At 43.6% G+C, this 25,315-nt stretch overlaps 1 protein-coding gene across 1 annotated transcript; it reads left to right on the forward strand.

Annotated features, from left to right (window-relative positions):
* Positions 1–813: 813 nt before the first annotated feature.
* Positions 814–2,158, forward strand: LOC149465127 (vomeronasal type-2 receptor 26-like). Its single transcript, XM_089673621.1, has one exon. It carries the CDS (start codon positions 828–830, stop codon positions 1,704–1,706), a length of 879 nt encoding a protein of 292 aa, XP_089529747.1. The 5' UTR covers positions 814–827; the 3' UTR covers positions 1,707–2,158.
* Positions 2,159–25,315: the final 23,157 nt, after the last annotated feature.

Raw genomic sequence — 25,315 nt, forward strand, 5'->3', positions numbered from 1 at the left:
CTCCAGCAGGCCACTGGTGTGAATGTCTCTGACCAAACAATCAGAAACAGACTTCATGAAGGTGGTCTGAAGGCCCAACGTCCTCTAGTGGGCCCTGTGCTCACTCCCCAGCACCATAGAGCTCAATAGGCATTTGCCATTGAACCCCAGAATTGGCAGGTCCACCACTGGTTCCCTGTGCTTTTCACAGATGAGAGCAGGTTCCCCCTAAGCACATGTGACAGACGTGAAAGGGTCTAGAGAAGCCGTGGAGAATGTTCTGCTGCCTGTAACATCATTCAGCAGGACTGTTTTGGTGGTGGGTCAGGGATTTAACAGACCAACAAGGGTAGAAAATATGTTCATAATTTATGACAATAAAATATGGTTTTTATGGGTTTTATGACAATTTCAACTGAAACTCCCAATTATCACCTTTCTGCCTATAACACAATTCTTGTGCATTCTATTATTTTGTCTTTTCACTCTTTATTGTGTCCTTATGGAACCAACATTTTTTTTAGCACTTCCTATTAGGCACATCATTTATCTATCTATCTATCTATCTATCTATCTATCTATCTATCTATCTATCTATCTATCTATCTATCTATCTATCTATCTGTCTATCTATCTATTATCTATCTATCTATTATCTATCTATCTATCTATTATCTATCTATCTATCTATCTATCTATCTATCTATCTATCTATCTGTCTATTATCTATCTATCTATCTATCTATCGCTATATCTCAAATAAATTAATCTTTTTAATGTGTGTTCTAAGCTCTGACCCTGATGCTCATTGTGTTTGTATTGTTCTTCCTGCAGACAGTGAAAACTGCATGAAATGTCCTGACGATGAATGGCCAAATGAGAAGAAGGATCGGTGTGTTCCAAGAGTGGTGGAATTTCTCTCCTACACTGATGACACCATTGTTGCAGTATTTTCATCCATCTCCATCCTCTGTTGCCTTCTGACTGGTTTAATATTGGGGATATTTATACATTACCGGGACACCCCCATTGTTAAAGCCAATAACCAGAACCTGAGCTACCTTCTCCTGGTCTCCATCATGCTGAGCTTCCTCTGTGTCTTCTTGTTTCTCGGCCATCCAGTAGATGTGACCTGCATGCTGCGTGTCACTTCTTTTGGGGTCATCTTCTCAGTTGCCGTCTCTTCTCTACTTGCCAAAAGTATCATGGTGTGTATTGCCTTTAAGGCCACCAAACCTGGGAGTCCCTGGAGGAAATGGATGGGAACCAAACTGCCCAATTGTATCATTTGTGTCTTCTCACTGGTCCAAGTCATAATCTGTGTCACTTGGTTGTCTATTTCTCCCCCCTTCCAGAATCGAGACACTCACTCTTATCAGGGGAAGATCATCATTCAGTGTAATGAGGGTTCAGTTATCGGCTTCTACTCTGTCCTGGGATATATGGGGCTTCTGGCAGCTGTGAGCTTCATTATCGCTTTTATGGCCAGGACATTACCGGACAGTTTTAATGAGGCCAAGTACATCACCTTCAGCATGCTGGTGTTCTGCAGTGTCTGGATTGCCATGATCCCGGCCTATCTGAGCACCAGAGGGAAATACATGGTGGCTGTGGAGGTCTTTGCTATAATGGCATCAAGTTCTGGACTTCTTGGCTGTATATTTTTACCAAAATGTTACATAATTCTGTTCAGACCTGACCTGAATACAAAGACAGTTATCCGCTGATATGTATGGAGCAACACTGGGCTACCTGTAGTTATGGCATTATCTCTATTATTGTTCATTTTAGTATTTTGCTAGTGTATTGAGAATGAACACTGTTATATATAAACATTTAATACTTCTCTGGAACGAATTAAGATGGTGGACAGTGAGGGTGATTTTTGCACTGGACACCTTTGGTATCAAACACTTTGGGTTTGTTGGAATCCTTGTCCCTTGCTGGGTGTAGTGGTTCCTCCCACCAGCCATTACATCACTACAGAACAATGTAGTCACTTAGTGAGGAGGAACCACAGTGACCAGGGATGGGAGAGTATCCAAAACATCCTAAAGTGTCAGATACCAGCGACACCCATCACTCTTCCAGAGAGGGAAGATTTCACTCACCACCTTCCAGAAAGATAAATATCATACATGTTCTTTCATAAGCGGATTGTAATGCAGTTTTGTTTGGTGTCAGGGTCACTTTATTTATATTGTATGTAGATGTATTTGTCTATATTAATAAATACATTTTGCTTGGTTTATTTTAAAATAATTTTGAATGTTAGTTAAGTTGATGAGAGCGTGTTGTCAGTAAGTTCACATTTAAAGTGAAAGGTTTACTTCATCTTAAAGGACATTTTCTATTACCTACTAAATCTGTCTCCTTGTAGACATTACAAACTGCTGCCACAAGGGAGGATACGGCTTCCCCATACAATGCTGCAGAGACAACTCTACCCCAGACCTCGCCAGATCCTGATAGGAAAACGTCTAAAGTATAAACAGATTCCAGGGGCGCATTGATCAATCAGAGGTTTTATTCTCAGAATCAGAATCACAACAACCAAGGAGCTTAATGTAGGACCCCTAAGGTGATATGTCTCCAAGCTCTAAGACCTCCTGGTCAGACATGTCAAAGAAAAAGCTAAAAAAAGAAGAAGAAGTAATCATTAGCATTTAACACATTTTCCTCACTAGATTCAAGTACGCTCTTGTCCATCAGAGCAGCACCATAGTTGTCCTGGGCAACCTCTGGATCCAATACACAAAGCTCCCTGGAGGTTTCTAGGGACAGCTCTGCAGCCTCATATACTCTTTGTTCAACTGACACAGGTGTATACACAGCAGCAATATCATACTCATCAGTAGGATCACATCAACAGATTCATGTTCAACTCTTTCCTCCCCACTACACAGGGCACTGCACTGAGGAAAGTCATTTTTCACACAGACGGTAGGTCTCCCAGTTGGGGTCACCCCCATAGCATTTTGGGCAATCACAGTCAGTCTCTCTCATGACTTTTCCATCAACAGTCTTACCCAAAAGTGTAACAGGTTTTGCCATCTTCCTTTGAGTACCTTGATGTTCTGCTGCACCTCTACTGGCCAACTCCCCCAGGTGGACAGAGGATGAAATTACTGCAGGAATCTCCCTCTCTGAACTGTTTCCCATCCCCCGTATAGCAGTAATACTACTATAGGGCGGCACGGGTGTGCAAAATTATTATTATTAATATACAGGATTTATATAGCGCCAACAGTTTGCTCAGCGCTGTACAATATAATGGGAGACAGTACACGAGACAGTACAGTAACAATACGATTCAACACGAGGGGTTCGAGGGCCCTGCTCCTTGGAGCTTACAATCTAGGAGGGAGGGGATGGTGGTACAGGAGGAGATAGCTGTGGGGGATGGAGTGGTAGGAAGAGTGGAGGAGTTCAGTAATTAGCTGAGGCGAGGTAGGCTTCCCTGAAGAGATGGGTGTTCAGAGTGCGCCTAAAGGTGAGGGGATATTTATATATATATATATATATATACACACACACACATATACACACAGTATATACATATATATATACACATACACATACAGTACGTGATTCACGCTCCCGCGGTGATCACGGCCCAGGAAGAGCACACGTGCCCCAGCCGAAACGCGGGTGCCGTCATTCAGTCCCCAAGGGATCAGTCATTAGATTTTGGCCAGTGATGATTGGCCTGAATTGGATTATCGATCCATGGCCTATCAGGGATCTCCCTGTACCTGTATTTACACATACACAGGTACAGGAAATGATGACATCTTCTCTCTCGGGGCACATTCCGTCCCAGAGAGAGAAGAAACAAGGCACAGTGAGTAAATCCGCACACTTGAACACAGTTAGAACACGTCAGGTCACATTTAACCTCTTGCTCACCCCCCCCCCCACCCCAGTTAACCCCTTCACTGCCCTGTCATCGGTGTCATTAGTACAGTGTACAGAATTTGTGCTGATCACTGTATTAGTGCCACTGGCGACTTCAGATGGCGTTAGCGTCAGTTAGTGCCCCTCCCAGACAGCGCCAGATTTCCCGCCACTACACCAGTCATCACATCTAACCTTTTGATTGCCAGGAAGACGCTCATACACAATATACCTCCATTGCTAGTATAGTGTCTGAACGGACCAATATCTTCCATCAGATCAGCACTATACCAGCATTCACATTAGTATACTGTCCCCAAAAATGCAGCGTTAGCGAGATCAGCCCCGACACCTGCCAGAACCCGCACTTAGCCCTTTTGCTTACCCCCCCTCCCCCAGCAAGTGCAGCGTCAGTAGATAACTGTCACTTGATACATTGCACACAAAACTGCAGTGTTCCAAGAATCTGGCCTGATCTCTGCTAGCACTTGCACTTTTTTCGTAGTGGTTCAAGCAGTCCCTGACAGCCAGGCGCTCTTTTTCGCATGAGTCACACTAGGTACCTATAAATTTAGTGGCCAAAATGTTCAACACAAAGTACTCTAGTGAAGAGGCCTACAGGATTCTGAGCAAGTCAGGTGAGAGCGAAGGGGAAGACTCCCTGACACAATCAGCCTCAGGATATGAACCTGTAGACAGCAGCTGTACCCTGACAGACAACTCAGACTATGGAGTAGAGATCCCTGCTAAGGACAGGCGTACCCGACCCCATTCCCAGGTTGCTGAGGTGTTACAATTGCATGATGATGCTCATGTGCAGCAGAGTGCGAGCACTGGTGCATGTGCCTGATGAAGGGGTCCTGCGAGACTCTGAAACGTTGCTTTGCTGTAACTATGTGATCGTTCATTGAAACTTTTGGACCCATATTGGTGATCCTCAGTGTGCTGGTGACATTCTCCATTGTGCCCTCACTCCCACATCCCTTCTAACACAGGGGTGACTTACCTGTTTGTAACCTATGTGCCACACTCGGTGTGATATACCGCCTTACTAAACATTTATAGTTCATTTCTACCACCTTCATATCTACAACCCCGCGTGCCAATCTATATATTTTTTTTCTCTGCTGCTCATCTAGTGCAATTCCCAAATCCCTTTCCCATTTTACCATAGACGGGGGGGGGGGGGGGGAATAATTTCTACTTCTACAGTAAGGAGTTTGTAAATTCGAGAAGTACCCAGGTTTTTTTTATTATCTCTTTTATTATTAATTTTCCTTTTATATAAAAAATGTGACCACATATATAACAAAAAACAAATACATAAAGATCAACATTATTATTCAAACACGTTCCCTCTTCTTCCCCCCCAAAAAAGACCTGCCCTCTCCCTAGAAAACCCCTTGTCCATAGCAATCTGAAACTTCTCTTTCCCCTCCTGTAAACAATACTATTTCTCTAAATTCCTTTAAGCCGTTTTAATTCCTCATCTCTACTATTGTATCACCTCTTATTTCTAAATATATTTTTGATGTTTTAAATTCACACCACTTTCTCCAGATTTCCTTAAATACTTCCCCTTTATCCTCTTCAATATAACACAACTCCTCCATCTTATAAAGATACTCAATTCTATTCATCCAATCTTTCATTGATGGGGACTCTTGGGTCTGCCAGAATTGAGGGATTAGACTTTTTGCTGCACCAAGCAAATGGTATATTATATTGTTCTTATATTGTTTTACTGACATCTCTGTTTTATAAAAGAGACATACCCACGGATCTTTCTGAATTTGGATTCCCTCAATCTTCTGTATATTTTAAATTATTTCTTGCCAAAATACCTGAATTTTTGGACATTCCCACCAAATATGTGACATTGTACCTATTCCCCCACATCCCCTCCAACCTAATGGTGATATTTCCTCTCTGTGTTTGTGTGCCACACTTGGTGTACAATACCATCTAGACATACATTTATAGTTCATTTCAACTGTGTTCATATACGTGTATTAATTTAAACATTTTACTCTTTTGTTGTTCATCTATTTTTGTTCCCAATTCTCCTTTCCATTTCTCCAAGAATGTCGGAGTTTCTGCTTCTGTAAATTCAGATAATACTTCATATATTCTTGATATAATATGATCACAGCTCGTCTTTGAACTTAGCAGTTTTTCAAAAGGTAGCATCTCCTCCGACATTCTCAGTGGTTGGGGGAACGTTGTGACAAAGTGACTCAATTGACTATATCTAAACTCATCTAGTGCAACAAATTTACTACTTAATTCTCGAAAAGTGCATATCTTCCCTTTATCTACTGTATCTCCCAACCATGTATTTCACTCTCTGAACCATTTTCCAGACACCTTCTCTCTCCCAGGGGGAAAAAATTCTGTATCCACCAACGGCATCAATAGTGAGTTATAATTCCACCCCATGGATTTATGTATACCATCCCAAACTCTTAAGACCTCTCTTGTCAACATGTTACTTTTTTCATCAAAACTAATCAAAATTTTTGTGGAATCCAAATAATCTTCTCCAATCATGCATTACTTAATATACTTTTCATCATGACCCAACTTTTTTTGTGTGACTTATATGTCCATTCCACCACCCTTGCTAATAATACTGATTTATAATATCTCCTTATATTTGGCAAATTTAATCCTCCCTTCTCTTTTTTATTACATAGGGTTTCATGTTTAATTCTACGTTTCTTATTTTCCCATATATACCCCTTTATTATTTTTTTCATTATCCTAAAAAAGGATGCAGGTAAGTTTATTGGGAGCATTTGACATTTATACAGGATTTTTGGTACTATAATCATCTTAACTAAATTTATTTGTCCAATCCAGGAAGCCCATCCTCCTGATAATCTTCTTAACTCATCTTTAATTTCATTTATAAATGGAATATAATTAGCTTGATACAAATCTTTTATTGTAGAGGTTACTTTTATTCCCAGATAACTTAATTCTCTTTCCCTCCAAATGAATGGGAAGTCTTGTAGATTCTTCTTATCCTGTTTTGACAGAATAATATTTAATATCTCTGATTTTGTAGGATTTATTTTTAGGTTAGATAGATTTCCATATTGTTTTATTAACTCCATTAAGTTGGGTAATGTTATTCTAGAATTTTCTATATAAAATAGCATATCATCCGCATATGCTGCTACTTTACCTTTTACTCCTCCTATTTTAACTCCGGAGATATCTATATTCTTTCTTATTGATGCTAATAATGGTTCTAAGTACAAAGCAAACAATAATGGCAACAGAGGGCAACCCTGTCTAGTTCCATTGTACAAACCAAAGGATTCAGAGTCCCATTAACTTTCACCGCCGCTGAGGGACAACTACAAAGTCCTTTTATCCACTTCATCATCTTATCTCCAATTCCCAAAGCCTCCAGTGTGTCTATCATGAACCCACAATCTACTCTGTCGAAAGCTTTTTCTGCATCAATTGACAATATTATTGTTGGTTGTTTACTTCTTTTTACCTTTTGCAATATGAACAGTGTTCTCAATCCATTATCTTTCCCTTCTCTTCCTGGTATAAACCCTACCTGATCTAAATGTATCCATTCCGGTATAAGCTGCTTCAACCTAGTAGCCAGAACGTTCACATAAAATTTAGTATCAGTATTTAACAATGATATGGGTCTAGAACTAGCACACTGAGAGCCATCCTTTCCTTCCTTAAGAATAATAGTTATATGGGCATGTAATGATTCTCCTCTCATTCCCATTCCCTCTCCCAACGCATTCATATATCCACAGAGTTTGGGGATTAATATCTCTTTGAATCTTTTATAATACACCACTGTATACCCATCTGGGCCCTCTTTCCTCCCTTCATACTTTTCAAAGCCTCCCTAATTTCTTCCTGAGAAATATTCCGTTCTAATGATGTTAATTTTTCTTTTTCAATCTTTGGTAGATCTGCCTCCACCAAAAAATTCTTGCCTTCTCCTATTTTTATCTTCCTCTATTACTTTTTGTTTCAAGGGGTTCACATTTTACAGCCCATTATAGAACCGTTGAAATCTTTCAGCAATACTAGTGGTGGTATAGAGCAGGTCTCCGTTCTCAGCCTTTATTTTCTCTACATAGTTTTTATACTTATTTTCCTTCAATCTCTTCATCATATATTTATCCGGTCTATTCCCCCACTGGTATCTTTCTCTTGAAACTCTATTACAGATTTTCCTTGTTTCCTGCTCTACCAGATCTTTCAATTCATCTAAGAATTATCTACTAATATAAATCTAAATCCTGCTTTTTCTTATGTGCTTGTTCTAATAGATATATCTCTTCAGTTACCTCTTTTAACCTCTTTTCACGATCTCTCTTTTTTTTTTGTTCTTGCCGCAATCAAGAATCCTCTCATATATGCATTATGTGTCTTCCATATCAATGCCAATGTTACTTCCTCTGTTTCATTTATTTCAAAAAATAGTTCTAGCTCTTGCTTCAATGTTTTTTGTATATCTGGGTCATTTATAAGAGTCTCATTTAACCCCCACATAGCCCTTCTATTTCCTTCTCTACCCATTCGTAATTTCACCTTAATCGGGGCATTATCAGAAGTAGATATAACCTCTATATCAGATTTAACTAAAGTCTCCAACTGTTTATGTTCTATTAATACAGACAGGTCCATAAATAATGGGACATGGACACAATTCTAACATTTTTGCTCTATACACCACCACAATGGATTTGAAATTAAACAAACAAGATGTGCTTTAACTGCGGACTGTCAGCTATAATTTGAGGGTATTTACATCCAAATCAGGTGAACGGTGTAGGAAATACAACAGTTTGCTTATGCGCCTCCCACTTGTTAAGGGACCAAAAGCAATGGGACAATTGGCTTCTCAGCTGTTCCATGGCCAGGTGTGTGTTATTCCCTCATTATCCCAATTACAATGAGCAGATAAAAGGTCCAGAGTTCATTCCAAGTGTGCTATTTGCATTTGGAATCTATTGCTGTCAACTCTCAAGATGAGACCCAAAGAGCTGTCACTATCAGTGAAACAAGCCATCAGTAGGCTAAAAAAATAAAACAAACCCATCAGAGAGATAGCAAAAACATTAGGCGTGGCCAAAACAACTGTTTGGAACATTCTTAAAAAGAAGGAACGCACCGGTGAGCTCAGCAACACCAAAAGACCCGGAAGACCACGGAAAACAACTGTGGTGGATGAGCGAAGAATTCTTTCCCTGGTGAAGAAAACACCCTTCACAACAGTTGGCCAGATCAAGAACACTCTCCAGGAGGTAGGTGTATGTGTGTCAAAGTCACCAATCAAGAGAAGACTTCACCAGAGTGAATACAGAGGGTTCACCACAAGATGGAAACCATTGGTGAGCCTCAAAAACAGGAAGGCCAGATTAGAGTTTGCCAAACGACATGTAAAAAAGCCTTCACAGTTCTGGAACAACATCCTATGGAGAGATGAGACCGAGATCAACTTGTACCAGAGTGATGGGAAGAGAAGAGTATGGAGAAGGAACTGCTCATGGTCCTCAGCATACCACCTCATCAGTGATCATGGTGGTGGTAGTGTCATGGCGTGGGCATGTATGGCTGCCAATGGAACTGCTTCTCTTGTATTTATTGATGATGTGACTGCTGACAGAAGCAGCCGGATGAATTGTGAAGTGTTTCGGGAATATTATCTGCTCATATTCAGCCAAATGCTTCACAACTCATTGGACGCTTCACAGTGCAGATGGGCAATGACCCAAAGCAGACTGCAAAAGCAACCAAAGAAGTGGAATGTTCTGCAATGGCCAAGTCCATCACCTGACCTGAATCCGATTGAGCATTTCACTTGCTGAAGACAAAACTGAAGGGAAAATGCCCCAAGAACAAGCAGGAACTGAAGACAGTTGCAGTAGAGGCCTAGCAGAGCATCACCAGGGATGAAACCCAGCGTCTGGTGATGTCTATGCGTTCCACACTTCAGGCTGTAACTGACTGCAAAGGATTTGCAACCAAGTATTAAAAAGTGAAAGTTTGATTTATGATTATTATTCTGTCCCATTACTTTTAGTCCCTTAACAAGTGGGAGGCACATATGCAAACTGTTGTAATTCCTACACCGTTCACCTGATTTGGATGTAAATACCCTCAAATTAAAGCTGACAGTCTGCAGTTAAATCACATCTTGTTTGTTTCATTTCAAATCCATTGTGGTGGTGTATAGAGCCAAAAATGTTAGAATTGTGTCCATGTCCCAATATTTATGGACCTGACTGTTTATAGTTTAGTCGTGAATACGATCTATGTGCATAGGAAAAGAAGGTATAATCCCTTTCTCTAGGATGTTTTACTCTCCAAGTTTCTATTAATTGGCTTTGATGCAATCTCCTTTTCAGCCTTCCTAATTTTTTCCCTCCATCCTTCTACACCTTAGAAGATGTATCCATCCATGGATTCCAGACCAACAAGATGGACGTTATGGAGTGGCCAGCCCAATCCCCGGATCCTCGTCCAATAGAAAACTTGTGGGGTGACATCAAAAATGCCGTTTGAGGCCAAACCAAGAAATAGAGAAGAACTGTGGAATGTGGTCCAATCATCCTGGGCTGGAATACCTGATCACAGGGGCCAGAAGTTGGGGGACTCCATGCAACACAGATGTACAGCAGTTCTCAGAAACAGTGCGACTACAACCAAATATTCATGAAGTCATTCAAAGGAAAGCAAAATCTTCAAACATTTCTCAGTTTATATAGTGAATGTTTGAGTTTGTAAAGAAGAATACAAACACGGCCATTTTTTTGAACCGTCTAATATTCACTTTTCTTCCATTTTTTTTAGAGGAACAACACAAATTTGATGTATTTTTCTTCATGTTGTGATTTGGAATAGAATGTGTCGTGTTCCCAATTCATTTGTGTGGATGGAAATAAAAGGATTAGAAGGATTTTCAGCTTTAGTCACTTTTTTCAACACACGGCTATTATTTTGAACACAACTGTATTTTTTATAGTACTTGTATTCACTTGGGGAGTTTTTACTCCTCCCCCTTTATTGGATCTGCTCTTCATTTCTTTTATAAGATTGTCCTTTAAACGGTATAGAGAATATTAATCTAAATATATTCACTTCAAGTTAAAGTCACTTAAATATGAGATATACCGTATTTTTCGCTCCATAAGATGCACTTTTTTCACCCCAAAAAAGGGGGAAAATGTCAGTGTGTCTTATGGAGCGAATATGGAGCGGCCGGTCTGGTATTTCCGCCGCTGCCACCATTTCAGAATACCGGGCCGGCCGCTCAGCTGTTCTCTGCTGCAGGACCTTACCTGTTCCTTGGTCCAGCACTGTACAGCCTTCCCGCGCCGGCATCTGTGACAGCCGGGTGCCCACTGCGCATGAACGCTGTGCTTTGTCAATGGTCTGGTGTCTTCTGGGACACATGACAGGTCCCAGATTACACCGGGCAATTCACAAAGAGCAGCACTTCTTGCGCATGCGCAGTGGGCACCCGGCTGTCACACTAAAGGGAGGACTACTCTGCGGAAGTGGGGGGGGGTACCTGTCAAATTCAGGTACTCGCTCTCCCTCCCTCCCCAATGGTCCACAGTCTCTGATCATCCCCTGTACTATATCTGCAGTCTCTGGTCATCCCCTGTACTGTCTGCAGTCTCTGGTCATCCCCTGTACTGTCTGCAGTCTCTGGTCATCTCCTGTACTGTGTCCGCAGTCTCTGGTCATCCCCTGTACTGTGTCTGCAGTCTCTGGTCATCTCCTGTACTGACTGCAGTCTCTGGTCATCCCCTGTACCGTGTCCGCAGTCTCTGGTCATACCCTGTACTGTGTCCGCAGTCTCTGATCATCCCCTGTACCGTGTCCGCAGTCTCTGGTCATCTCCTGTACTGTGTCTGCAGTCTCTGGTCATCTGTACTATGTCCGCAGTCTCTGGTCATCTCCTGTACTGTGTCCACAGTCTCTGACCATCTCCTGTACTGTGTCCGCAGTCTCTGACCATCTCCTGTACTGTGTCCGCAGTCTCTGGTCATCTCCTGTACTATGTCCGCAATCTCTGGTCATCTCCTGTACTGTGTCCGCAGTCTCTGGTCATCCCCTGTACTGTGTCTGCAGTCTCTGGTCATCTCCTGTACTGTGTCCGCAGTCTCTGGTCATCTCCTGTACTGTGTCTGCAGTCTCTGGTCATCTCCTGTACAGTGTCTGCAGTCTCTGGTCATCTCCTGTACTGTGTCCGCAGTCTCTGGTCATCTCCTGTACTGTGTCCACAGTCTCTGGTCATCTCCTGTACTGTCTGCAGTCTCTGGTCATCTCCTGTACTGTGTCCGCAGTCTCTGTTCATCTCCTGTACTATGTCCGCAGTCTCTGGTCATCTCCTGTACTGTGTCCGCAGTCTCTGGTCATCTCCTGTACTGTGTCCGCAGTCTCTGGTCATCTCCCGTACTGTGTCCACAGTCTCTGGTCATCTCCTGTACTGTCTGCAGTCTCTGGTCATCTCCTGTACTGTGTCCGCAGTCTCTGTTCATCTCCTGTACTATGTCTGCAGTCTCTGGTCATCTCCTGTACTGTGTCCACAGTCTCTGGTCATCTCCTGTACTGTCTGCAGTCTCTGGTCATCTCCTGTTCTGTGTCCGCAGTCTCTGTTCATCTCCTGTACTGTGTCCGCAGTCTCTGGTCATCTCCTGTACTGTGTCCGCAGTCTCTGTTCATCTCCTGTACTGTGTCTGCAGTCTCTGGTCATCTCCTGTACTGTGTCCGCAGTCTCTGTTCATCTCCTGTACTGTGTCCGCAGTCTCTGTTCATCTCCTGTACTGTGTCCGCAGTCTCTGGTCATCTCCTGTACTGTGTCCGCAGTCTCTGGTCATCTCCTGTACTGTGTCTGCAGTCTCTGGTCATCTCCTATACTGTGTCCGCAGTCTCTGGTCATCTCCTGTACTTTGTCTGCAGTCCATCGGTTCAGAATATTTTTTTCTTGTTTTTCTCCTCTAAAACCTAGGTGCGTCTTATGGAGCAAAAATACGGTAATTACTTTCTGTTATTTTCACCTCACTTTGCTCATTAAGGAGCCATGACGCCTCCTTTTTCTTACCCTCCCAGACCCGTCTTCACAGATATTCAGATTCCTGCATTCATCATACATTGATTTAAATATCTGAACTTAGCTGTTGTCCACAGCAACTCACCCAGTCCTGTCAGGAATGTCAATCTGGCTTCTTATGGGGTCTTCAGCGGGTGGTCCGTCTGTTCCAGATATCTCATATCTCTCCTTCTGCACAAATTATCGATGTTTTTTCCTTTGAATTAATTTATCAGTCCAGCTTATCTCTCCTTCCAGACTTCTCCATCTGGGAGCCCAGCTTATCCATCAGTTCTCTCCACTCACTCCCAGCCTGCAGCTCCGTCGGCTCTGTCAGCTGTTCCCCATTCACAGGGCTCCGGCATCCGTCTCCCCAACAACAGGTCAGCGTCTCCTGATCTCCCTGCAGCCTCCACGTGGGTGCCCTGCTATGCCAGCCAGGACTGCTCTCCGTGGGGACACCCAATCCTCTCCCTCTGCACTCGTCTCCTCGCCTCTCCCGGGGTAAAGCACAGGACTCCCTCCTTCCACGCAGCACACAGCCTGGGAGAGATCACCGTGCAATCAGACAGCACTTTCCCCTCCATGGACGCCCGGAGCTCCTCTCCCCTTCAGCTCACAGCGCCATACTCAGGTCCCCCCCCCCAGGGTACCAAGTACCCAGGTCTCTTACTCCACTTCTACTGAACAGTTGTTCAAATGGATTATAATCCGCCACGTCCTCGGGGGCTCGGGGGGTGTTGCAGCAAAGTGTCTTAGCTGAAAATACCGCCACTCATCCAACCTGAGAACAGATCCTTTTTATTTCTCAGCTCCTGAAAGGAGAATATTTCTTCTCATTTCAATATATCTTTTATGTTTCAATCATTTTTATTGGAAATTGTTACATAGAAATACAAAGTATACCGTATGCAGTAGATGAACATTCTACAGTCATGGATGAGATCAGAGAAAACAGGTAAACAGAACAGAGAAAAATAATCAGGAAAAGACCAATAACACAATAACGTTTACATTACCCCCCCTTCCAGTCCAGACACTCCTCCCCCTTCCAGTCCGGACAGTCCTCCCCCTTCCAGTCCGGACACTCCTCCCCCTTCCAGTCCGGACACTCTTACCCCCCCTTCCAGTCCGGACACTCTTACCCCCCCTTCCAGTCCGGACACTCCTCCCCCTTCCAGTCCAGACACTCCTCCCCCTTCCATTCCAGACACTCCTCCCCCTTCCAGTCCGGACACTCCTCCCCCTTTCCGGTCCGGACACTTTCCCCCCCTTCCAGTCTGGACACTCCTCCCCCTTCCAGTCTGGACACTCCTCCCCCTTCCATACCGGACACTCCTCCCCCTTCCAGTCCAGACACTCTTACCCCCCCCTTCCAGTCTAGACACTCTTACCCCCCCTTCCAGTCCAGACACTCTAACCCCCCCTTCCAGTCCGGACACTCTTACCCCCCCTTCCAGTCCGGACAGATTTGAAAAAAAGTGTTTTTCTTATAAAATGTTGCAATTAAATAATCTGTCTTTGTAAATCTTGGCCAAAATGTATTCAGTTATCTTTTTAGTAAAAAAAAAAAAAAAAAACCCAAATTAGTTTATAACCAAAAATTATAACTTTTCTAAATTGTTTTTACATTTTTATTTAATTTTTTTTATATTATTATTTATGTTTTTTTTACATACTGTCCCCTTAGCAGTACAGTGTCACCATAGTGACAATGTACTACTTGTGGGGGGTGAAGATTTTTTTTTTACACTGATTGCAAAGGCTGTGAAAGCAATCATTTCTCCTTCTCTCTGGCTGCATTCCTGCATCCATTAGCTGTGTGAGCTGTGATTGGTCACAGCGTGTCACATGGTACAAGGCTGTTGTGAATAGCCCTGTACCATGTGACCTCTGTGATCATTCACAGATTTCACACTACGTAAGCAATGATGTCAGAACTGACATCTTGCTTACTACTCTGCATGTGATCATTGATTGGCCAATCAGTGATCACATGATCGGGACCTCACACAGAGGTCCTGTACAACGATCGGTGTTCCACTCTGTCCAGAGGACACAGCGAGCACCGGATCGTGGTGCTGCACGCTCCCAGGGAGCGCACACAAGCAGGGGAAGGGGATGCCATTGTTAGACACCCACCCTCCCCTGCACTGCCACCATCTGGCCGTTTATGTGCATGGGCCAGACCGAAAGTGGTTAGAGATCAGTTAAAGACATTTCTACCAAAGTGAGATGTTCACACAGGTGGGTTTGTTTGGTGCCATCTGAGCCAAGGTTGCCATAGGGCAAGTACTTTTCTATATTTTCTTTTGCTAGAGGCCATCGCAAGTTCATAAGAACAATGCCTGTGAACTAACGGGAGTGAGATACCATCTAAGGCAGGGCTTGAAAAAGCCACTCGCCCATTCGCCAAATGCGAGGGGAAATCCTTGTGTGGTGAGCACAGATGGAGCAGCTCCACCTGCGCTCCAAGCCTCATTGTGAAGCCGAGTTCCGGTTTCCAACTTCCGGCTTTTTCTTTGGCACCGCCATTACACTGGCAGCGCTGCTGAGGGGAGAGGTGCAGGAGAGGTCTGCTCTCCTCTGCTGCGAGGAGACACCCACTCTCCACCGCCACGGGGACTTGAGGAGAGGCCCACTCGACACCGCCTTGGGGGACACGAGGCCCGCTCTCCACCGCCTTGGGGGACACGAGGCCCGCTCTCCACCACCTCGGGGGACACGAGGCCCGCTCTCCACCACCTCGGGGGACACGAGGCCCGCTCTCCACCGCCTCGGGGGACACGAGGCCCGCTCTCCACCGCCTCGGGGGACACGAGGCCCACTCTCCACCGCCTCGGGGGACACGAGGCCCGCTCTCCACCGCCTTGGGTGACACGAGGCCCACTCTCCACCACCTTGGGGGACACGAGGCCCACGCTTTACCACCTTGGGGGACACGAGGAGAGGACCGCTCTACACCACCTTGGGGGACATGAGGAGAGGCCCACTCTACACCTCCTTGGGGGACACGAGAAGAGGCTCGCTCTACACTGGCATGAGACCCACCAACGGTGCACATCACTACACCCACCAGCGTAAGGTAAATTAAATTTTTTGTGCTGGGCTCTGTGGGCAAAATGATATCGAAAAGAGTAAAAAAAAAAAAAAACACAAACAACGTTAAAATAAACCAACCACACTGCTGCTCTCTGGGGCCTACATATTTCAAAAAGTAAAAAAAAAAAAAAAAAAAAAGCACAGCACACCTATGCACAATCAGCTACAAATTTAATTTAAAAAAAAAAAAAAATTTCAATAAAAAATAGCTGACTATGCATAGGAACACATCCTCATATGGTAGTGGTGAAAATTATCAGTGCCCTCCCAGTTTTGACTGTGGTATCTTATATGCACCCTGTTTATTGTCCTAGGGTCGCCATTGGTCCCTCACAATTGTAATGCGTGGACAGACCCACCAAGCAAGCAGCTGTGCTCCGCCCTGCTCCTGAAAGGCAGCCCAGCCAGCAGACACACCGAACCACCAGAGGAGCCTTCAAGCAGACCAGCCTTCAAACAGGCCAGCCTTTAATCTGAACTGCCTTTAATCTGAACTGCCTTTAATCTGAACTGGCGGTAATCTGAACTGGCGGTAATCTGAAATGGCGCTAATCTGAAATGGCGCTAATCTGAACTGCTGTTGAGCTGAACAACTGCTGTTGGGCTGAACAACGGCCATTGATCTGAACTGCCTTTAATGTGAACTGCCTTTATTGTGAACTATCTGTCAGGGATCCTATCGCAGTGCAGCTGTGCGACGGCGTCGGATCTCCTCGAGTCACGGCGGTGCGAGTGCGCAGTAGCACGGAACACTCGCGCATGCGCAGTAGGTGCACTGGCGGGATATTTAAACCTGCTTCATAGTAAAATCACTGCCTTCTGGTCTAATACGTTCCTGCATACATTTCCTGATCCTGATACCTGTATTCTGCATTACCCGGCTAAGAAAGAACTCCGCCTGCACTGACCCGGCTACCCCTGACCATTCTCCTGCCTGCTCCTCTTGTACTGATCTGCCCGCTTGTTACCGACTCGGCCTGCCTGACTCTGCTGTATTATTCTGCCTGCACCTGCACCCGACCTGCATCTTGTCAGCTACCATATCCACCTACCACTGCACCCACGGCTCTACATCTGGCCTACATCCATATCACCGCCATACCTGTCAGACACCGCATCCACACACTGGTGCTCGGTCCCAAGACCCGCACCCTGACTGCCGCCACACCTGCTTGCTGCTGCACCTATGTTCCTGCACCCGCACCTAGCTTGTGTCTGGATCTTCTGGGTCCCCAGCTACCTGCTGACAGCTGCAAGATCTACACGGCACTCCTGCCCCTCCTGGCTCTGCACCCCTGTTCCCACTTTCAGGGGCTCCGAGCGGGAGTTGTAAGAGGACGCCCTCTCTCCACTTCAGGCTCCCCAACCAGGTATGTAACAGTACCAGAAGGCCATATCAGAGCCTGAGAGAGGGGCCTCTCCTCTGGAAAAGATTTGCTAACACATTGCAGCACTGACCCAAGCCGTCAAGGGCTTGCAAGACGGGTACAACCACCTGGAGGATCATTTTCAGGCCCTATCTCCACCGGCATCTACTGCTAGCATCTCAGCTCCAGGAGCCGTGGCAAGTCCCACTGTCATGATGTTGCCTCCCGAACCTAGAGTACCTATGCCCGAGAGATTTTCTGGCGACCGTCAGAGCCTTCCGGAATGCATGCGGGTTATATTTTTCATTGCAACCTCGCACCTTCTCACTAGAAGCAACCAAAGTGGGATTTGTGATCTCCCTTCTCCAAAGTGAGCCACAAGCATGGGCCCATCATTTAATGGAAAAAGCAGATGCCAAATTGATTTCCCTAGAAAGCTGCTATTGAGCTGACCTGACGTTGAGCTGACCTGCCTTTGATCTGAACTGCCTTGTGTAATCTGAACTGCCTTGTGTAATCTGAACTGCCATTGAGCTGAACTGCAGTTAATCTGACCTGCGGTTAATTTGAACTGCCGCTCAGATACCTGCCGTTAATCTGCCTTCAAGCAGACCAGCCAGCATACCAAACTTTAATCAGGCCATCAATCAGAAAAGCCATCAATCACGCCAGCCATCAATCAGTCCAGCCATCAATCAGACCAGCCATCAATCAGTCCAGCCATCAATCAGACCAGCCATCAATCAGACCAGCCATCAATCAAGTTAGCCATCAATCAGACCAGCCATCAATCAGTCCAGCCATCAATCAGACCAGCCATCAATCAAGCCAGCCATCAATCAAACCAGCCATCAATCAGTCCAGCCATCAATCAGTCCAGCCATCAATCAGACCAGCCATCAATCAAGCCAGCCATCAATCAAACCAGCCATCAATCAAACCAGTCATCAATCAAACCAGCCATCAATCAGACCAGCCATCAATCAGACCAGCCATCAATCAAACCAGCCATCAATCAGACCAGCCATCAATCAGACCAGCCATCAATCAGTCCAGCCATCAATCAGACCAGCCATCAATCAAACCAGCCATCAATCAGTCCAGCCATCAATCAGACCAGCCATCAATCAAACCAGCCATCAATCAGTCCAGCCATTAATCAGTCCAGCCATCAATCAAGCCAGCCAGCAGACCAGCGTTTAATAGGCTCAGCCAGCAGAAAGGCCTATAGGCAGCCAAGACCGGCCTTGACAATGTTACTATCATGATCACATGTCATGGAGGATCTCCCTCAGCCTCAGTCATCTGTGGCAGGCCAGACGTAATACAAAAAAGTGGTCCTGATTTCCAGTATTCAACCCATATCTCATGCCTGTGAGTTTTTCCTTTTTTGGTCTCCTTGTTTACACTGCAACATGAAACAGAGCAAATTAAGATATATATTTACAGAATACGATCCTCCTAGTATTGTGGAGTCCCAGTCACACCCTATAGAAAAAGAGAATGGATCAATAGCTAATTCAGTTGCTAGTTGTATGTTCTGCTTGGCATTACTGACCTGTTGTATAACACTAGTCAGAGTCTAACAATAATTCAGAAGTCATGAAACGTGAGACATCAGATCTGTATGTATTCTTTGTTCTGAATAACTTTGTAAAACTACAACATAAACACAAACAAAACATATGTGTCAGTACATTAAACATTCTACAACAGCTTCATCCCATCAGTGAGAGTACTCATGGACAATTCCACCACAAGTCCAGGATAGCTTGGAGCTCCACTGTATGCTGCTTGTTAGATCCAGAAGCAGTCCTGAAATGGAGGACAGGAAGTCCCAGGTTAGAGGTTACTGTCTCTATGTGAACATGACCACTTCCTGTCAAGTCCTGATATAACTAGGCATACTAACTAACCACTAGATGGCAGCAACATCACATTGCAGTATATTACAGACATAGATTTCCAGCAATACGGGCAGAACATTGTAGTTTGCCACAAACTTCCACTGCCGGAATAACTAAAAAGACAAATGATGGTGATGCTGGAAAGAGCGCAAAAAAACGCACATTGGCTGGATCAGTGTTCATGGCTTGCTTACTCCAAGGAAAACAATTCAGTTATATGTAAAGTTTGCAGTCGGTTCCCCAAATTTCAGATGAAAAATGGGCGAATGACGTAAAAGCTCCATTTATAAGGGAAACGTTTGTATGGCATGACACATGTAATACACAAAGAGAATATTGATAAGGCAAAGGCTAGAGACAACCCCGAAGAAAGACCTTTAGCTATGTGTGTCAGAAAAATGGACGCAGCAATGTTTCAGCACATGACACACACGTGTAACATTGCTTATTACGTAGCTAGAAGCCATTTCTAGATTTCCCTGCTTTAGTAACATTGAGTGCCAAACTAGATGTGCCAGTTCTGCAGAAATATGGAAGTAATGTTCAATGCAAACAATTCATTCATTTCATTGCAAGAATAATCAGAGAAAGTCTTGTGGCAGACATTTACCACTTGCCATCCAGCTGCTGTATATAGACGGCAGGACGGTGGCACTCCAGGGACGGGTTGCTGTTCATAAATGGCACCCGTATTTTTAAGGCTGTGCGCGCTTCCTGGGAGCGCGCAGCACCGCGATCCGGTGCCCACTGTGTCCTCCGGACACAGTGGAACACCAATTGTCATATGAGACCTATGTGTGAGGTCCCGATCATGTGATCACTGATTGGCTAATCAGTGATCACATGTAGAGTAGTAAGCAAGATGTCACTTCTGACATCATTGCTTACTATGTGTGAAATCTGTGAATGATCACAGAGATCACATGGTACAGTGCTATTCACAACAGCCTTGTACCATGTGACAAGCTGTGACCAATCACAGCTCTCACAGTATTTCTCAATGGCTGCAAGAATGCAGCCAGAGAGAAGGAGGAATGATTGCTTTTACATCCTTTATGGGTGTAAAAGCAATCAGTGTAAAAAAAAAAAAATGTTCATCACTCCCCACAAGTAGTGCCACACTCGGTGTGATATACCATCACGTCAAACACTTATAATTCATCTCCACCTCCTGCATATTTATATTTCCGTGGATTATTCTATACATTTTCCTCAGTTTTTCCGCATCTATTGTTACTCCTATTTCTCTTTCCCATTTTTCTATATTTGGAGGAGAGAACAAGGAACTTACTGTATGATCTGTCAGGTAAAATACAAACTAGAACATGCAGTTAAAACTCTTCAGGATCTTTCTGACGGGAAAGGAAAAAACAAACTTGAATTTCTTAGTAAGTTTACAGAAGATGGAAAACTACATGGGCTGCAGCTGACCAACCTCCAAGCTGGTGACAGAATTTCAGTCTATAGGCCAATCTGTATTGGCCAAAGCAGAAAGAGATTTCATTTTGAGGCTTTCCTCGTTCTCCTCAGATATTGTACAATCATTCAATATATTGAACAGCGTGTCTTGGCCAGACAAAGCTCACATCCTCAACTTGGGATGGACTGAGTTGCACAGAATTGCAAAACATGTTTTTGATAATCGGTTTGAAGACAAAATTGAGCTGTTAGAAGGGCTGACCTCAAACTCTCCATTCCAAATGGACTCTCTATTAATGAGACTCTGAAAAGATTGAATCAGCAGAAAGATTCAGCAACATACTCCCTCTGGTCAACTTGTGTGCCGTACTTCCCCCAACAACCACCTCATGTGAACGTGGCTTCAGCTACCAAATCAGAATAAAGACGGTCTATCGTTCATCACTGACACGGGAGACTTTGGATGATCTTCTGATGATTGCAGTTAATGGACCACCACTAAAAGATTACATCCACACACAGCCATTGGAGTGGTATTTTCATCAGAAAGGGGACATTACACAAGTCTTGGTCCTGCTGTACAACACAAACCATGGCTGCTCTATTAGCACATCTTTGGTAAAATGTTTACTATTGTTATGCCGTATTTTTTGGCATCTAAATAAGCACTTTTTTGTTTTTTCTTAATGCGCTACTTCTCTAAGTTCTCTTTCAATAAGATGCTAGAGATAAAAAATGCAAATTGTTTACTATTATTATTTATTTTATGCCATGTTTTTTTGGCCATCATAAGAGGCACTCTCTTTTTTCTTAATGCCGCGCTTCTCTAAGGTCTCTACTGGAGATACAAAATACAACATGTTTACAGGAACTATTATTCCATGTTTTTGGCATCAAAATAAGCACTTTTTCTTATGCTATAGTTCTGTAAACTAAACTTACATCTTTTAAAAGAGACATTAGTTACTAAAGTCTCTTTTTAAAGATGCAGGAGATAAACAAAAAAATACAAAATCTTCACTACAGGTTTAAAGCTGTAAAACTTGATATTTGATTGCCCCCGATGATTGCTATTAATATTGCTGTTATGTTTAAATTGACATAATAAAGTTATGTTATAATTGTAGTTTTTTATATTTTGGACTCTTTATTCTAAAGAAAAATGTAATTTCATAAGCTTTAAGGGGGCGTGGTTGGGGGCAGGGCTGGGAGTGGGGTTGGGGGACGGGCCGGGGGTGGGGTTGGAGGCGGACCTGGGCAAGGTTGGGTGGGGCAACTGGTGGAGAGTAAGGTTTGTGCCTGGCTAGTAGGTCTTGACTGGAAATTTTAAGCCCTGAATTCTAAGGGATATTTTGTGTTAATTCCCAAAGTGTGGAGCAGCAGGTGGCTCTGTAAATTGATTGAAATGCGTGAAGCCATTGTTGCTCAGTATAAATGTAGGCAAGATCATCCTCCCATTGGAGAAGTGGTCTCACCTCGGTGAATGATTTCGTTTGGTTTAAGATATTGCAGAAAAGTGAAATACCTTTGGCCTCAGTAGTGGGGCGAGAGATGTAGTTCCAAGCGGGTTTAGGAAGTTTGTAAAAGGGGTAGGATTGTTTAGATAGGCAATGGGATATCCTAAGGTAGGTGAAAAGTAATTGGGGAGGTAGGTGGAATACTTGTTGAAGAGACGTGAATGATGTAACCCCTTCCTGTCTGGCCCATATATATAAATGGCCGGACGGTGGCAGTGCAGGGGTGGGTGGCCGTTTATAAACGGCCTCCCCGCCCTCTGCTTGTGGGTACTCCCTGGGAGAGCACAGCACCTCGATCCGGAGCCAACTGTGTCCTCCAGACACAGTGGAACACCAATCGTCATACGGGAGCTCTCTGCAAGGTCTTGATCATGTGATCACTGATTGGCCAATCAGTGATCACATGTAGAGTAGTAAGCTTCACTTCTGAAATCATTGCTTACTACGTGTGAAATCTGAATGATCATAGAGATCACATGGTACAGGGCTATTCACAACAGCCTTGTATCATGTGACAAACTGTGACCAATCACAGCTCACACAGTATTTCAGGAATGCAGCCAGAGAGAAGGAGAAATAATTGGTTTTACAGCCTTTATGGGTGTAAAAGCAATCAGTGTAAAAAAAAAAATCTTCCATCACCACCCAGAAGTTGTACAGTGTCACCATGGTGACTGTACTACTAGGGTGACAGTATGTAAAAAAAAATAATAATAATAATAATTAATATAAAAAAGAGAAATAAAAATGTAAACTTTTTTTTAAATTATAATTTTTGGTTATAAACTAATTTGAGTTATTTTTTTTTTCACTAAAAAGATAACTGAATAAATTTTGGGCAAGATTATGAAATATTTATTTCCCACTAGCAAATAAATACCACCAAATAAAGCTTTATCTGTCTCAAAAAAATTCTAAAAAATTCATATGGGTTCAGTGTTGCATGACCGCGCAATTGTCATTCAAAGTGTGATAGCACTGAAAGCTGAAGGGGGGGGGGAAGTGTCCGGACTGGAAGGGGGGGAAAGTGTCTGGACTGGAAGGGGGGGGGAAGTCAATAAAAGAGAGAAGTCAATAAAAAAATCCTGAATATATGCTATGCCGCATGCATCAATATATCCTTTTTTTTTTTTTTTTTTTTAATTTTATTAGATTTTAACAAATTACAAACATAAGAAATAATGACAGTTATAGTACCCATGTGACATCAAGTCTAGCTGGGTGTAGTAGTGTGGCAAATAAACTGAACACAGCCCTAAATCGGGAATGACAGCCGCTAGAAATGGGCGCTATTACAATACTATGATATACTAATCACGGTGATAACCAAGTAGGAAAAGTAGTATAAGAAGGTGTGAGAGAGGAGGATCTGCATGAAGAGAACAATAACATCCCATCGGGATTATACAATCCAATTATGAGCTGAATGGAGAGGATTATACTGGAAGGTGTAGAGATAGTATGGAGAAAAAGAAAAAGAGAAAAAGAAGAAGAGACAAGAGACCAAGGGACCGAGATATGGAGAAATCAGCAAGATATAGGTTAGCAATCAGATGGCTTGCATATGTATCAAATATATGTTAGTACATGTTCCCCCTTGGGTGATGTAATGTGATGCGATGTGAAGGAAGTGTCATCTTCCATCCGGCTAATGAAAGTCAATTGTGTAGGAACAGTGCCGAATTTATAAAGAATCGTAGATTGAAAAAGTGATTATGGAGTCGGAGTATATGAGAATAAGGAAGTTAGAAAATGGCCATAGGTGAGTTAGATAGGTAACCAATACACAGCCCATCAACAGATGAAGGTATAACGAGTCCTCGTCTGGGTAAAGAAAGCCTGCTCTTGTATGGATAATGAGCCTGTAATATAGGAGTTCCATTTTCTATAGTAATTGGATTCCTTTGATGTAGTCGGAGAGGTGATTAGGTGAAGCCTGTCCAGGCGTAAGAGACTGTTAAGTTCTTGTTTAACCCCCGTCATGGTTGGTGGGGTGTCAGATACCCATTGGCGGAGAATGAAATATCTTGCAATTAAAAGGCAGGTTGACATCCAGGATTTATTTTCTCTGAAGGATGATGTTTGTGAAGAAAAGAGGCCAATGATTGGATGTTCCAGATATCCGAAGAGCAGCGGCAGCGGGTGGATGGGTAAGCAGAAAGCTGTGATGCTGGATATGAAATGAACCACTTGCTGCCAGAATGCCGCAATAGAGGGACAGGTCCATAATCTGTGTTGTAGGGATGGTTTTTGAGTTCCACATAGAGGGCAGGTAGACAGGGCCGGGTCCGTTTTAGAGTAAAGACATGATATGTAAGCACGATGTAAAATCTTGAGTTATTCACGCCAGAACTCGTTACTATTAAAGACACAAGTGGATTGAAAACCTAACAGTAGTTGGTCTGCTGTAATCGTATTATTGAAGTCCTTGACCCAGGATTTCGCTGTATTGAATGTCTCTAAAGGCTTGGTAAAAAGAAGATTCAGCAGACTATATATATTTCAGATGTTGTATTTCAGAGTTCGCCAAGACGTCAATTGAAATCTGGTAGATTTAATAGGGGCCATGGAGTTAAAGTTCCTCACTTGTAGTATATAGAAGAAGTGATTTGCCAGAAGTCCATAGGTTTGTAGAATACTATTGAGAAGTTTCGGGGAACCTGTAGAGACGTCATATAGTTGGTGTACCAAAGTCAGTTGTTGAGATTGCCAAGTATCATATGCATCGTGAGATTGAGGAGGAGGGAAAGAGGGGTTATGATGAATAGGAATTAAGCGTGAAAGCCAAGGAGAGACCCCCAATTTTCGCCTGACTTCCCTCCACGTAATAAGAGTGTCACTGATGAGTGGGTTATGCTTTAAGTGGGGCGGCAGAGAATTAACCTTGGAGTGCAACAGGGCCGAGAGATCATACGGAAATGCTAGTGCAGATTCTAAGTGATAGTTTGAGTATTTGGAAGATGGGGTGAGCCAGTCTAGTCCTATACGAAGTAGACAGGAAAGATTGTAGATGCAAATATTAGGAAGCCCAGAGCC

Source organism: Staurois parvus, unplaced genomic scaffold (genome assembly GCF_062004578.1).
Source record: "Staurois parvus isolate SC_StPar_1 unplaced genomic scaffold, SC_StPar_1.0 ptg000143l, whole genome shotgun sequence".
In the NCBI taxonomy this organism is placed as follows: Eukaryota; Metazoa; Chordata; class Amphibia; order Anura; family Ranidae; genus Staurois; species Staurois parvus.